Source organism: Vanessa atalanta, chromosome 21, assembly GCF_905147765.1.
Source record: "Vanessa atalanta chromosome 21, ilVanAtal1.2, whole genome shotgun sequence".
Lineage (NCBI taxonomy): Eukaryota > Metazoa > Arthropoda > Insecta > Lepidoptera > Nymphalidae > Vanessa > Vanessa atalanta.
The window spans coordinates 3,020,768-3,035,433 of record NC_061891.1 but is presented as its reverse complement, the minus strand read 5'-3'; the positions used below and the strand labels follow the sequence as shown (position 1 = coordinate 3,035,433).

Genomic DNA, 14,666 nt, shown 5'->3' with positions numbered 1-14,666 from the left:
AAAACCATTCATAATTTATTTAGATAGTTATGCGAATCAAAACATATAATATATACATAAATTTATCTTCGATATAAAAGTACAAACATTCTCTAATATTTTTTTTTATAATAAGTGCAACGCTCCATTAACATTTGGCGACCAGACGAAACTAAAACATAATAAATGCTTAATGTGATATCGTTATTGTCATACAAACGGATAACTTGGAATTGTACCTTGATTGAAATGCACATTGAGTTAACACAAAAATATCTGACATTACACAAATTCTATTTGAACATAAAACAATACCTAACATTTCTTGTCAACAAATTAAGCCACCAAAGACAAGGCTAGATTAAATTAAAGGCGATGTGAATGCTAATGGATCCCACAATGCATTGAAATATTACTAATAACAAATTATTTTGTGTAAGATTATTTGAGACCATCCATCATTTAATCCAGCCATGACCAAGGTTGACGTCACTCACCTAGAGGTTACAAAGTAAAAACTTACAGTCAAAATTAAAATAAGTCCGCTTTTATAAAAACATAAATCTATAAAATATGAGATTATCTGTTACATAAAATATTTGTCTGAATTTAGTAAATTAATCTGAATTGTAATATTTTGTGATGTTAATTTTTTATTAATAATAATAGTTGCAAAATATACATCCCTTTGTATTTCAACAATCACACAATAATATTTCAGTGAGATAATTTTCATGTTTTATGATAATTTTGCAACAATTATTACAGTCTATATTTTATTTATTACAATTAATGATCGATGAGTGTATAAAATTATAATGTACGAATTATTAATGTAAAAAGTGCAAATAATAAAATTATGAAAATATTAAATCTAGCGTACTAAAATCGTAATCAATTTTTTCACTTTCAAAATTCCCTACTTTGCGTTTAACGCGTCACAATACTTTACCTAAAAATGTATTAAATCGTACTTATCACCAGATTAGCATTATTTCTATACAAAATTTATAGACGCAATAACCAATACAGAAGTTTTCCTTTACGCCCGTATTTCTATAATTCTGGTTGTGGACCGCTACAACTTACAAGACAAATGTAAAAAAAAAAAACAGTCGTAAAAGGCAGACACAAGGACAATACCAAATGAAAGAACTCATTGTGCTACAATATCATAATATTAAGATAGATTTCTGACGGCACTCATATCTATCATCTTTTAACTTCAGGATATTAAAATTAATGTCAGGTTTTAAGCAATAAGTCTTACGGTATTTGAAAAATTAAATAGTACCCTGAAGAATTCACATGTAAGTCTTTTATGTTTATTTTATTTGGTCTTTATTTATAGCACAAAAGTTCTTCAAAGAGTATTTCCTGTATGTTTTCCAATTACAGATTACGGAGACAATATTACATTTGAGATGAGATTTCAACATATTTTTCTCATCTAAACATAGTAAAAATTAATAGAAATTAAAAAGAAAAATAGGGAAATTACTTCAAATCCCCAAATTACTAGTACAATTAATAATTATTATTATAGCTGTCACAATGTCATTGAAATAAAATGGCAGTTTAGGAGCAATATTCAAAAACCGAAACTAACATTATGTCCAACGTTTTTAGTCGCGAGCGCTGATCGTGGGGAGTTCGGGCCGGTCACTCGGAGCCAGTTTGACATCTGAAATAAAAAATATGTTTCAAAACTATCTTCCAGATAAAGTGCAATATGGTAAAGGATAATAAATAATGTTTTTATTTGGTGAACAAGACTATCTGGATAGATAGAACCGTTCTAACGCCAATCAGCAATAGTTAGTTTGTTTTGTGCTGGTTTGGAGCCAGTGAAATCCCAAGCACAAGGGACATAGCATCTTAGTTCCAAATGCAGATAGCACGATTGACGATATAAGGGATGGTAAATATATCTTACTACCTCATGGCATCGTTGACAATCGTTACCTGCAGCGTGACGGGTGCGTGTCGCTCACGGCGCGGTGTGCTGCAGCCCCCCCGTGGCGTGCTGCTGCTCCCCCGTGGCGTGCTGTAGCCCCCTCGCGGCGTGCTACAGCCCCCCCGCGGCGAACCGCAACCCAGCGATGATACGCTGTCGTCCGCGCTCGCCGACGACCAGCTGGTAAAAAGGCGTTACGGATGACCAATACTACCTTAATGTTTAAGGTTCTCGAAATCTCAATTTGGATATTTAAATATTTTGTAACAGAACTGTTAATATTTCTTTGTCTTTTCAATATGAGTAAAAAGTTACGACAAAAAATTAAAAAACATTGGGATGATAACACGCCGATGATTTAGAACCCTTATGACGTCACATCTTCTGCGACGCAAAATAAACGGACTCGTACACTATTATTAATTTGATTTTTAAGAAAAACTTTACTATAAAATCATTACATACCCGTCTCTCTCGCTTGGCGTATACAAAGCCACAGTGTGCCTCCAGCGGAACACATTTGGATAGGTATCATGGGAGATGCGGACGTCCTTGATGGCTTCGAACACTAGCCGATCCATTTTCGTTGGCTCTTCGCTGGAATAATCGTTGGTAACGAGTTAGAATTCAAATAAATTATATAATACTTTCAAAATAATCTGTACAATAATCCATATAAGAATTCTAGTATTGTTACATTTAATCAAATAATACAATTATTACTGTACCCCGCTACTACTGTATGGAAGAAGTTAAGATAAACAAACCATAGATTTATATATTCTATGTGATTTACAAAGTTCCTGATGAATATATTAATAACACAACACTATTTGGCTTAACTAAGCAATAGACAGTCTTTATATCATTACCCATATATAAAAGGTTCTGTGACAGCTCGGTCGCTGGCATCTTGCATTTGGTCCTCCTTATCCTCTTCCGAATCTAGCGTAGGTTCTTCGGAAGCTGTTTGGTACGCTTCTTCGTTATCAGACTGACATGATACTACCGAGTCGTCGTCGGAAATCTGTAATTAAAAAATATATCCATATGCCATTTAAAATTATCTAATTTTCTATATTACAGTGCTTTGTGCAAGTGCGTCTGGGTAGTCGCCAACCATTCATCATATATTCTATCGGCAACCAGCAATACTTAGTATTTCTGTGTTCCAGTTTGAAGACTGAGTGATTCAGTAAAACTATGGCATACAACTTCAACGTACCTAATCTAACATCAAAGTTGGTGGTGCCGTGATGTAAGGAATGGTTAATATTTCTTACAGGGCTAAGAATCTATGGGCAGTGGCGACTACTTATCATCAGGTGGCATTTGCCACTCCAATATGAAATAATTTAAAAAAAAATGGATAAGAAAGAACAACATGATCAACTGCAATGCGAGCATATGTTTCGCACAACTAAACGTCAATTATAAAGACACTCAATATAGTTTCGGCCTTCGTAAATAAATTTTATTTGTCGGTTTTTTATACTACTTTATAAAAATTGTCCAATCGTATTTGAGTGATTCTTCTTTTTAATGAAATACAGCCAAACATATTCGTATGAATTAAAAGTGAGATAATATGAAAATAAATAACCTCAGCTTCGAGTACTTGGCACTTGGCGACGTCGACGCTGTACAGCACTGGCGCGCTGTCGCCGGCGGGGGAGTTCACGCTGACGGGTTTCTCTACTTCGTTCTGTTGTGTTTTACCATCTCCTAGAATAGGTATCAAGTTGTTACACTTGTTAAAGTTTGGTCGCTTTCGGGTTGAATGCTTCGTTTATTTATATATAATAGTACCCCGTCTCGGCTTCCCACGGGTGCGAGTTACTAATACGGGAAATATGTGTGCGCTTAGTTTAGTTTATTTTGTAAAGTTTATTTATTTATTAGGTCATATAAATATGTCAAGAATTGGTAAGTTTATTGAAAAATATATATCAAAATTTGTGCACGGCTTATAGATTCAAATTTAACTGACGAGATTTTATTGTTACACAGTAATATGTATGTATAAAATATACTGAGTAGTTAAGACATGAAAACATAACAAACAAGCTCGCTTTGATAATATATTGAAAATTTATTAGCAATTGTTTGTAGTTAGATAAAAATAAAATAGACATACCAATGTCGTGATCGAAAGTGAGCCTCTTAATAAAGCTCTCACTCTTCGGGCTCGTTGACAACAAGGACCTGTTCTTTCTGAAGGATGCATTTTTCTTGCTATTCCTCTCAAACACTTCTATCGTCCAATCACACCTGCACTTTGCGGCCTTCTCCCATATTTCCGTACACTCGGTTTCAGAGACCGCCGGTGCCTTCGTGACGACCGCCTCCGTCAACTCCTCACATATGAAGCTCGCTAAACATCTAACGTGCCCATCGATCACGTGATTAATTTTAACTCTATGCGTTCTGTACGTAAACGGTTTTCTCTCGTCGTCCGAACTAAAAATGTCATCGTTCGGGCACCTCAATTTCACTAAAAACTCCACCAAATTGTTGATGTCGTCCAATTCTCCGGTCTGTTGCTTCAGCTTGAAGACCACGAGCTGAGCTAATCTCGAGTGTATGAGAGCGAAGTCGATGGTTCGGAAGCGTTCGTCGTCCATGTAAGTGTAGATCGTGTGCTGAAGATGTTTCGCTTCGGACTTGAGAGATTCTCCGGCGACTTCGGGCTCAGCTGTCAAGGAAAATATTAATGCGTCCGCGATTCGTTTGGCGAACACTTGGCACGTCCGCTCTATACATAGCAGTCTGCTGACGGTGTGGTTCGTGGTGGGGGTCGACTCGCCGTTCGGTATCAGCGGCTTGGGGTTCGGCTGTCTGCCCAGTCTCTGTCTGATCGACTCCTTCTCCCTCCATTGGGGCGATCTCTCCGCTAACTGACAAGTTTTCATGGCCACGCAGAGTTCGGACATTGGACTCAGAATCGTATTTGCTATGCTTTGCTGAGATAGATTTCCTAGACTGATTTTTGAGATGGTGAAGTCGTCTGCTAAGTATTGAGATTGAATGCTGTCGCTGTACGCGAACGAGCAAGCCGTTTCGTATTTGGCTTTGAGATAATTCTCCAGAAGTGAAAGGCCCTCTGATGATCGAAGGTCTGTAAAAGTATCTAAGAACGGCCAATATTCCTTCCAATCCACTTTCATTTGCTCCGCTAGGTTTCTGCAAGATTTAAATATATTTATGTACAATTTAACACTAGATACAATCTATAAAACGAAATAAAAGTTAATTGCACTTCTTATAGTAGAACATTCCGACTTGATCTCTTATTATAAAACAAAAGAAATTCGGTTAAGAGTCCTTCATGTTTCCCATTAATTCTGTGATTTTTTATATTAATAAGATTGCAGGGATTTCTCAGTATTCTGCAAGGTACATATATGATTATGAACCTTAGAAGCTTGATCTAAGGCTTGTATATCATTACTCTCGATTGGAATTAACTATACGAATTTATAGACATAATAGTATTTTTAGTAACACATTTCAAATATAATAAAATTACCTGCCAACCGTCTCCAATCCCTTGGTCATTTCCTTGAGCCTGAAAGTCGGTTTCGCAGACCGCGGTGGAGTCTTCCAACGTCGTCGAAAGGATTCCGCATCGTTGGCCTCCATGGGTCCGGCGAAAGCTCGGATCTCGTATCGAGGGGAAAGAGGATCCTGGTTTAAATCCTGGTGAAAGACGATATGCCTATTAGTATAATTAGATCTTTCATTTGATTTGATAAAGTGCCAAAGTATCGTGAATGCATTATTTTATGTGACAATATACTTGAATGAGTATTCAGGGAATATTTTGGTTCGAAGGGTGGTTTTTAGTTTTAGAAATTGTATCTCTCTCAGCGAAAATACTTTTTTGTTTTTGAATACTTTGACGAGACGTTACTCCAATATTTTTAAGAAAAGTAAAAATTAGATAAGAGTAAAAAAATCTACAAAACATATACAGTTTCCTCAAATTTTCTGCAATGATTATGGCCGAATTTCGACCAAAAGATTTAGTTTATGAATGGGTACCTTTCCGAATAAATTACCAAGAGCTGTTTGTGTAATTATATCATTATAAGAATATGTGTTCAAGTAAGTTTTTTTTTTAAATTAAAGTCAAGGTCTTAACTGCTGTTGCATGGTGTAAATATACTTCTATATTGGATCCAAGAGTCGGTAATTTTATAAATGATAATTTCCCTCCTCCTTTCTAAAAACATCTCGATAATTTTACTGCCAGCCAGTGTCTACATCAGCCTGTCTATTTCAGAGGCGGACAGAGGTGGCCTTTCACCACCACAGTAATTCTTTACTCACTCTCAGCTTAATGATTCGACGTCGGCTCAGTCAGTTGAGTCATGATTGTTTAATAAAGTATTTATGCCACCACGAGTGAAATGAAACAGCGCAGACCGGGGGCTCGGCGGGCGTGAAGGGGCGGCCGATGGTGGGCGCGCCGCTGCCGTCGTCGGCGTGCAGCACGGGCACGTAGTAGCGCTCCTGCAGCATGCGGCGGATGCGCGCCGCGGCGTCGGCGGGCGGCGGCGCGCAGCGGCTGCAGATCACCTGCGCACGGGGCATTACTGGCGCGTGACTGGCGCGGTACTGTCTGCGCGGCCGTCGGTCACTACTTCCGATATAAAAGTATATCCCAAATTGAAATCCCCCTAGGACGCAAGCGACGTGTGAGTCGCATCCCCGCCATACGAGAACAAATTACCCCGTCGTGTTTTCACACAGGTGCGAGTAGTTGGTCGTAAAAAATGTAGGTACTCCAGTACCCAGTGACTACTGAGTCACTTGCCGGTTATTTCTGGTTGAATCTACATTCTGAGCCGGTGGTAGCTTTATTTTCAATAGAGTTCTATAAAATGACGATTACGATTTGGAAGTGCTCGTAAAGGCCTGCTCGAATAAAGTATATCTCGATTTTGATTTTTGAGAACAATAAATCACTTATTGCGTTGACTTTAACAAATTAGTCATATTTCTGGGGATGTACGTTGGCGACATAGTTTCTATAAATGTTACTGTTTCAAATTCAGTTGGTTAATATGTATAAATTAAAAAAAGCACTATTCCTTTTGAATGTTTAAAGGATTGTAATTATAGAATACGTATTACTTCTGTTATTGTAAATGTACCAGTACTTACGTCTTTTGGCATTTCTCCGTGCTTGTTCTTAGCGGTCTTGTTGCACTGCGGGAATGACGTCAGAACATCGACGGCGTTTTCGGCTCCAAACTTAGCGGCGAAGTGGAGGGGCGTCTCGTTCATCGCCTTATCGGGGGTGTTGAGGTATCTGTCCACTAGTATTGACGCGAATTCCTTAAATTAAATAATACTTTTTGAAATATTTCGTTATGATTTACATATTTACGATATATTTAAATAGTTTCCTTGATGTTCCATACATGCTTTTCCAAAATAGGTAGACGGACGGACCACTGGGCCACGTGAATCACCACCATACGTAATTATTCTACTAGTACGCCAAGCAGCAATGCTTAGTACCGTTGTGTTCCGGTTTGAAGAGTGAGTGATTCAGTGTTAGTTACATCGTTCTTCGATTGGTGGTGCATTGCTGATCTAAGAAATTCTTTAAATTTCTTACAAAGTCGACGTCTAAAGGCATTGATGACCACTTACCTTCAAATGGCACATATTCCGCCAGTTAATATTATTATGAAAATATTTAAAAATATATATTAAATTTATTTTAAAAGATCTATAACAGATATTACCTTGCACGATTCAGGGTCCGCGTCCATACCGTACAACGTTTGCACGAACATCGGATTCCCAACTGTGGTCAGTATGAGATTGCAGATCTCGGCGTTCATAGATTTTGCTGCTATGTGAAGTGCGTTGTACCGAGCTCCTTCCTAAAAAAAATACCAAAATATTAATCATGACAATGACATCCTGTGTTTTGCGCAGGACATGTCATAGTTTCATCTTGTGTTTTGCAAATGTGTGCGAAAACATGAAAACTCTATTCCCGCTCGTGATCTGATCGAAACGGAATTCCGACAAGACAGGAAAGAGATATAAATATTTTTATTGCTTTCTTTATTTACATTGTACACTATTAAATCTGTCTGTCTGTTAAATCAGTATCTGTACTGGTCAAAGAAAAAAGATAGATTGCGCAATGTCCAGTCATGTTGTTTATATGTTTTATTTCTAAAATGATTCATCTGTTAATTATGTAGATTAAGGGCATCGTATTATAATTAATTAATATAAAATTAATACATTAATTTAGATACAAAATAACAGTATTATTGTTACATTTTTTGATACAACATTAGATAAAACTGCTAATATTTTATATTTATTTAAATAATGTTTTAATTCCTTACTTGTACGATAGCGGGTGTGTTCCCACTGCTGACGAGGTACCGCGGATTATCCCACACGCGGTCCCGTACAGTGCACGCCAATCCTGCCTCTATCGCCTTTCGGAGAGCCACCATATCTTGAGGAGATGGAGCTTTGAATGGATATGGTTTTTCGCCCACTAACGCTGAAATTAAAAAAAAAACATAGACACAATTGCTTTAGACTGGCCCATCCCGACTTCGTGTTAATGAAACAACTATATATTTTTATCATTGTACTTGATCGTAGCGCCTCTTACCGCATTCAATGTAATCCACCTAAAGCCCATTCAAAACTTTCATCAAAATCGGTCTAGTCATTTGGGAATTCAGTGACATATACACACAAATAAGAAACATATATACGAAAAGAATGATTGTAGTATATTTTTATCGATGTATCCATTTGATTTTATATAGTTATATATGTGGTATAAGCTCCGTGCCTTCTCCTCAAAGAGATTAGGCCTTCGAAAGCAGTGGAAAATTTACAGGCTGTGTTACTTTAAGATAATTTTCACAGCATATTAAGTTTCAGAATTACTTTACTTAATTAATATAAAAATAAAATTAATTTAATAGTATATAAAATATATTTTAATAAAACCAATATTAAACTTCGATAAATCAACAATTTTATATATAGATATATTATAAATACGTATATTTGTTGAGATTGATAGACTTCGAACCGTTTGACCGATTGCCATGATAATTGTTAACAAAGAATGTTTGTAATATTGTTTCATAAATAAGAAAGGCCGATACTATCTACCTCGCTACTAGAACGCATTGCAGAACAACGACTTTATACCGTACAGACTATTGACAGACATTACAATTAGTATACTTTTGAGCACGGAGATACTTTAGCGAAAGGGATATCGGTTAATAATTAACGAATTTAAATTGGCATTGCAATGTAGAATTAGCATCAAATAGTAGACGTATTGTCTAAGCTTTCGGAAAACCGAGATAACGATAATGACAAAATTAATTAATTTTAAGCACACCTTATCCAATATCGGCCACGGAGTGCGAATGGACGATTATTTTTGGATAAAGATGCTTAGATTTAAGCTTGTTTCCAACGAAGGACTGATCAATAACAATATTTGAGGACAGTGACCCCATTGTGAATCTGGTATGTTTTAAAAGCGCATCTATGAGAGTTTTTTGCCGTTTCTTGTAGATCTATCCCGAAACGAAGTTTACTTGAATAAACATTAGATTTCAATTTCGAGGTAGTTCTCAAGGAAGACTAGCTAACTATCTAGTTTAGATTAGCAATATATATAATATTACATTACACAAGTATGTGAGTGGAATATGCTCCAAGCCTTCTCCTCAAGGGAGAGGAGGCCTTAGCCCAGCAGCAGTGGGAAAATTTACAGGCTGCTAATGCTCAAAAAAAATATAAATTACACAAGCAAGTGCACAAACACAGGTGCGATACACTATTCTTTCACTCCCATAAATGGCAGGGCCGGCAATCGGACACGAATTGTAAAAATTCAGACACAGGTGACACTATTAACTTCCTATTACTGGTATACATCAATAGAGTTCTGTAAAATCATCAATCAATCATACATCATGATACTAAAACGATCATGATAGAAAAAAAGTTTTTATTGATCTGACTCGGGAATTCAAAACCAAATAGCTGGCCACGAGACCATAGAGGCAAGTTTTCTATTATCAGTACGAAAAACCCAAATAACAATTAATAATTAAACTAATTTTCATTTCAACGAACATTAATTTCTAAGTCAATTACTAAATTGTCATATCAAAATGTAGTTTTTAATTAATTTATCGAATCAGTTAGCGAGTCGATAACAACTAACGACGTAACGTTTTATATTACTTTTAAAACTTCTACAACAAAGGAATATATATTTCATATGAGAAAAGAGTAAGTACTGAGTTATTTGCCGGTTGTTCTAAGTAGAATCTAAATTCTGGTCTGATGATAACTTTACATTCAATTGATTCTTATAAAAAAACGATTTGCTGTTATAAAGAGACTGTTTGAATATTACGCCCGTAATTCGAGAAATTATCCGAATTATTTGATGTACATAAACATCATTGGTTTCCTTTTAATGTAGCATACAGTTTAATTGATAATAATAATTTAAAATTAGAAAATAACATAAAGTTGAATCGGAAAAACCTATAGTCCAGATGTTCGTTAAAAATCGGCTTACAGTGGATCATAATGATTAATTATGGTTTTTCTACTGAGACATTTTGGCTCTTCAAAGTCAATTAAAGTAACTAACGAAAACATTAATCTTTTGAAAGTTAACACATTCCTTTATATTTCCGTTTAACATTTCTTCCTAGAATATTGTACTTAGAGCGAATTTGTTGCTACAAAAATAATTTTTTATTAAAGTCTCAGTCCTAGGATTCGTATTGAAAACAGCTTTGGGAATCGTTCGATCATTTCTTCGACATCGTATTTGCATCCATGCACAATTTGAAAATTCAACCGTAATATATAAATAAATTGTTAACATTCAACTGTCCGACGAAAGTTATTTACGATGCGACCTAATTCTGTCGTTTATTATATATTTTAATGTCGCTACGCACGAATATGTCTGTCGTTACCTGATTTTGGCCCGTGTTATTGTAACCTATTTGGCCTAATGTATTACATGCAAAGTTTATGAAATAAAGGTATATATAATATAATATATCATTGTCGGATTCGCTTTAATATATCGATCGCTAGTTTACAACCGCGACTGCGCTCGCTTTTTAGAAGTTGATCGTTAGGTGTTAGGCATAAAAACCTATGTCCCTCCTTTCGTTAAATTAAGTCCAATGATTCGCAGAACACAGACAGACAGTTATTGTTGCATTTATAATATTAGTATAGATACATTAGATTGAAAAATAATAATAGAATATTTGCAGTAGGTACTAATCAAAAGAAATTATTTAATAATATTAGTACAATACATTTAAAAAATAGTGTTAGATTGGTTTGCCTTCCAACACACTCACAAACCCAAATATTTAGATTATTTATATACATAGCGTAGCGCTACCAAAAAACTAAAACAAGAGTCAACTTTATTATCTCGGTGTAGGTGACAGCAATACTTGACACTCGCCAAAAATTATACTACTTTACTAGTGTGCGTGTACTTATATCTTTCTGAACAAAGCCGTACTTGCTATAATTCAAAAAATGCAGTTTCCGTATTTACTTAAAAAATCATGTAATTATTCTTATCTGATTTATTTTTAAGTATCCGTTAAAGTTATAAATAAGCTATAGATAAATAAAGCACTGTCTAGAATCAATTCCTCTTCAGATAACATAATCAGGTCGGTTTGAAAATATCTTAAGTGATATGAGGATGTTGCCCTCAAACAAAAAGGTGTTTCAATATACATTTAGATAAAAAACATATTCTCATTAGCAACACTTATCACTTTATTTATCTATTTGGAAATTATTTTTGGAAGTATCCAAATACAAGGCAGTCAAACAAACTTGCAATTCATATAATGTTTAATCTGAAAACAACTATAACCAAGGAAACATTGGATTTGTCTATTGTCACTTTTTTTTTTAATTTCTCAGAATAACTTTTATTTTCTTGTGTAAAAATAGTTTTTAATGTAATATAATTATTATATATATATATATATATATATATATATAAATATGAATAGTAATAATTAGAACTGTTATCAATCACTCAAACATACTTATCATGTAACGATGAATACATGTCGTGATCATTCTATAAGCATGAAGAGATATTCTACCTAATATTGTAAATGTGGAAATGACTGATGTTCATTTGTTTTTCTATGCTTTTACATCTTAAATAGTAAAAAAAAAACATCTTCAAAACATGCTCACACATTGTCAGGGCTACAAGACCTGAAGAAGACTTGGATGGAGTGTGTAAGGACTGATATGAGGGTGTTGGATGTGAACGATTGAGGGTAAATAATAAAGGACATGTGTGTGCATGTAAACGAGATGACAAATGGTATTAAGCATTATGAAATGTAAGAAAAATATATCTCAATTGGTAGGACCTGATGAAAAAATAAGTTTAATGCAAGAAATTGTTTTGAGCGTAATCATGTTGATCGGGTTCTACTGTACTTTGGGACAAGGGCAGATACAAAAAGATTGTCAAGACTACAGAAAAGGAAATAGGGTACCTAACATCTGCCACCCCTCTACGTACATGTTCAAAAGCTAGTAAGATGTCTTTCAAACATTGTTTTAATTATGAATCCTATTATCTATGCTATTAAATATTATCAGAATTAAATAAGAAGAAACTCACAGTTTCCATGTCCTTCGTGTAATGAATGTGTGTCAGTTGGTTCAGCCCCTCTTAGAGCAAAAGCTACAGCATCCTGGTGGGATCGGAACATTTTGAACCTGGCAGATTTGTACTGACGTACCAATTCCATAGCATCAGATTTATTTTTGTAAACATGTAGAGGTTCTGTGAATTATTATTTATTATTAATTAATTAATATAAATGACCAAACAACCAATATAAATGACATGGTTTTTGTAAGTACTGTACTAACTCACTTTGGTAAAAGCAATGTAAATATTATATCTCGCAAGCAAGAGTCTCTCAATTATATCTCGTAAACATAGTCATTTAGAAAAATCTATTCAGAGTGTTTTGCATAGTTTTAATACAGATGAACATATCACTATAAATAGAAAGTTAAATATATATCAAGTTAAAAGTTTTTATTTTTAATAATGTATCTAATAAATTCACCTTGCCTTAGTTATTTAAAATAGTCCAAACTGTAACAAATTTTACCTCACAAATAATATTAGTAATAGTATAAAAGTGATATTATTTATGGCAATATTGTTTATTTCAATAATAAATAAATAATAGTCCGATTACTACCGTTTGACCTAAATCTAAATGATAAGATTACTTTCGTGATAACATTAAAAATAAACAAAAATTTACCATTATCGGATCCTTTTTCGATCTCAAATGGTATGTATACACCATAGTAACTAATCGAGGGTTCTGTAGATGTTGGACTCTCAGAACTAAGTCTCTTCCCAAGAGTGGAAACTCTACTGGAAGTTCTCAAAAGCCTGCTAAATAAACCTATGGCCCCATCTTTTTTGTCACTTGGCGATATATATTCTTCTTTCATACCCCCAATATCCTTATTGCACTCCGGAATGAGCACAGCCTTCGACATTTCGTCTCGTAACTGAAATTAGTAAACAAAAAAAATCTGTTTTGTTTGTGACGCAAACGATTTATTTTTAAAACTTCGCTTTATAGTCAATTTACCTTACTAAAGACTGTTATAAACTCATATTCAAAAATTTGAAAATATATATGAGTTTAGTATTTCAATTCTTTTTACATAAATTAAGTTCACAATAAAAACAATGTAATGTATCAAACTGAAAATGAAAATTGAACTACAAGTAGAGTAGCGAGTCGTACGATGCGATGACGCGGGTGACGTTTCTGTCTGACGTACAAATTTTGCACAGACAACATAACAATGTTTATAATTTAAATAAACAATAAAATGCACACCTTTTTTTACTTAGCGTAGCTGATCTGCATTTGTGTTCTTTTTTTAAATTATAAATTTTTACTACTTTATTTGGATTTTTAATTAAAAACATTTAACTCTTACATTTGGTCAGAATACTCAATTATATTTTAGTGCTGTTTGTAGTTGTAACACCTAACTTATAATTTTATAGTAATCAGTGATAGTGAAAATATTAAATATATACTTAATTTTTGTCCCAATTTTCGACCAATGATACATAAATGACAAAACCATAAGAGAACTTGGCTTTAATTAACTTTAAGAATTGTACATAATAAAGTATGACAATACATTTGACAAGATAATCGAATACTATAATTTCTTCATAAATTATACGTCATTCACCCCCTCTAACATTTTCTAACACGCAACTATAATCTTTTAAATAATATGGAGTTCGTCTTGTCCTTTCGGATCGCCTAAGATGTTGATCCTCAGACGTACTCGGTGTCACAGATTGTATGTCCTGAACATCAATATGCTCCGCATTTATATTTCGGTCTTCTGAGTCATAGAAAACATCTACGATATCTTCTTGTTCTTGCTGTCTTTTTGTAGTTGAATTATTTAATTGTTCTTCTAAATTTTTATCTATGTAGTGTTCTATTGGAGTGGGAAGTGGAGCTAAGTTCCGATTTGAAACTGTTGATTCCCGCCCATTTTTATGTTTCACAAAAGAGTAATAGGGGTTACTTTGTAATAGTTCAACTTCTTCAACATATGG

General features: G+C 34.5%; 1 protein-coding gene across 1 annotated transcript; it reads right to left on the bottom strand.

Moving 5' to 3' along the window:
• Positions 1–2: 2 nt before the first annotated feature.
• LOC125072273 (ankyrin repeat and LEM domain-containing protein 2 homolog) lies at positions 3–13,815 on the bottom strand. Its single transcript, XM_047682831.1, has 14 exons — positions 13,666–13,815; positions 13,327–13,582; positions 12,666–12,830; positions 8,317–8,480; positions 7,696–7,836; positions 7,106–7,279; positions 6,365–6,517; positions 5,466–5,635; positions 4,074–5,119; positions 3,540–3,661; positions 2,809–2,963; positions 2,402–2,533; positions 1,945–2,116; positions 3–1,663 (listed from the first exon to the last, which is right to left on the bottom strand). Exons 2-14 carry the CDS (start codon positions 13,568–13,570, stop codon positions 1,571–1,573), a joined length of 2,931 nt encoding a protein of 976 aa, XP_047538787.1. The 5' UTR covers positions 13,571–13,582; positions 13,666–13,815; the 3' UTR covers positions 3–1,570.
• Positions 13,816–14,666: the final 851 nt, after the last annotated feature.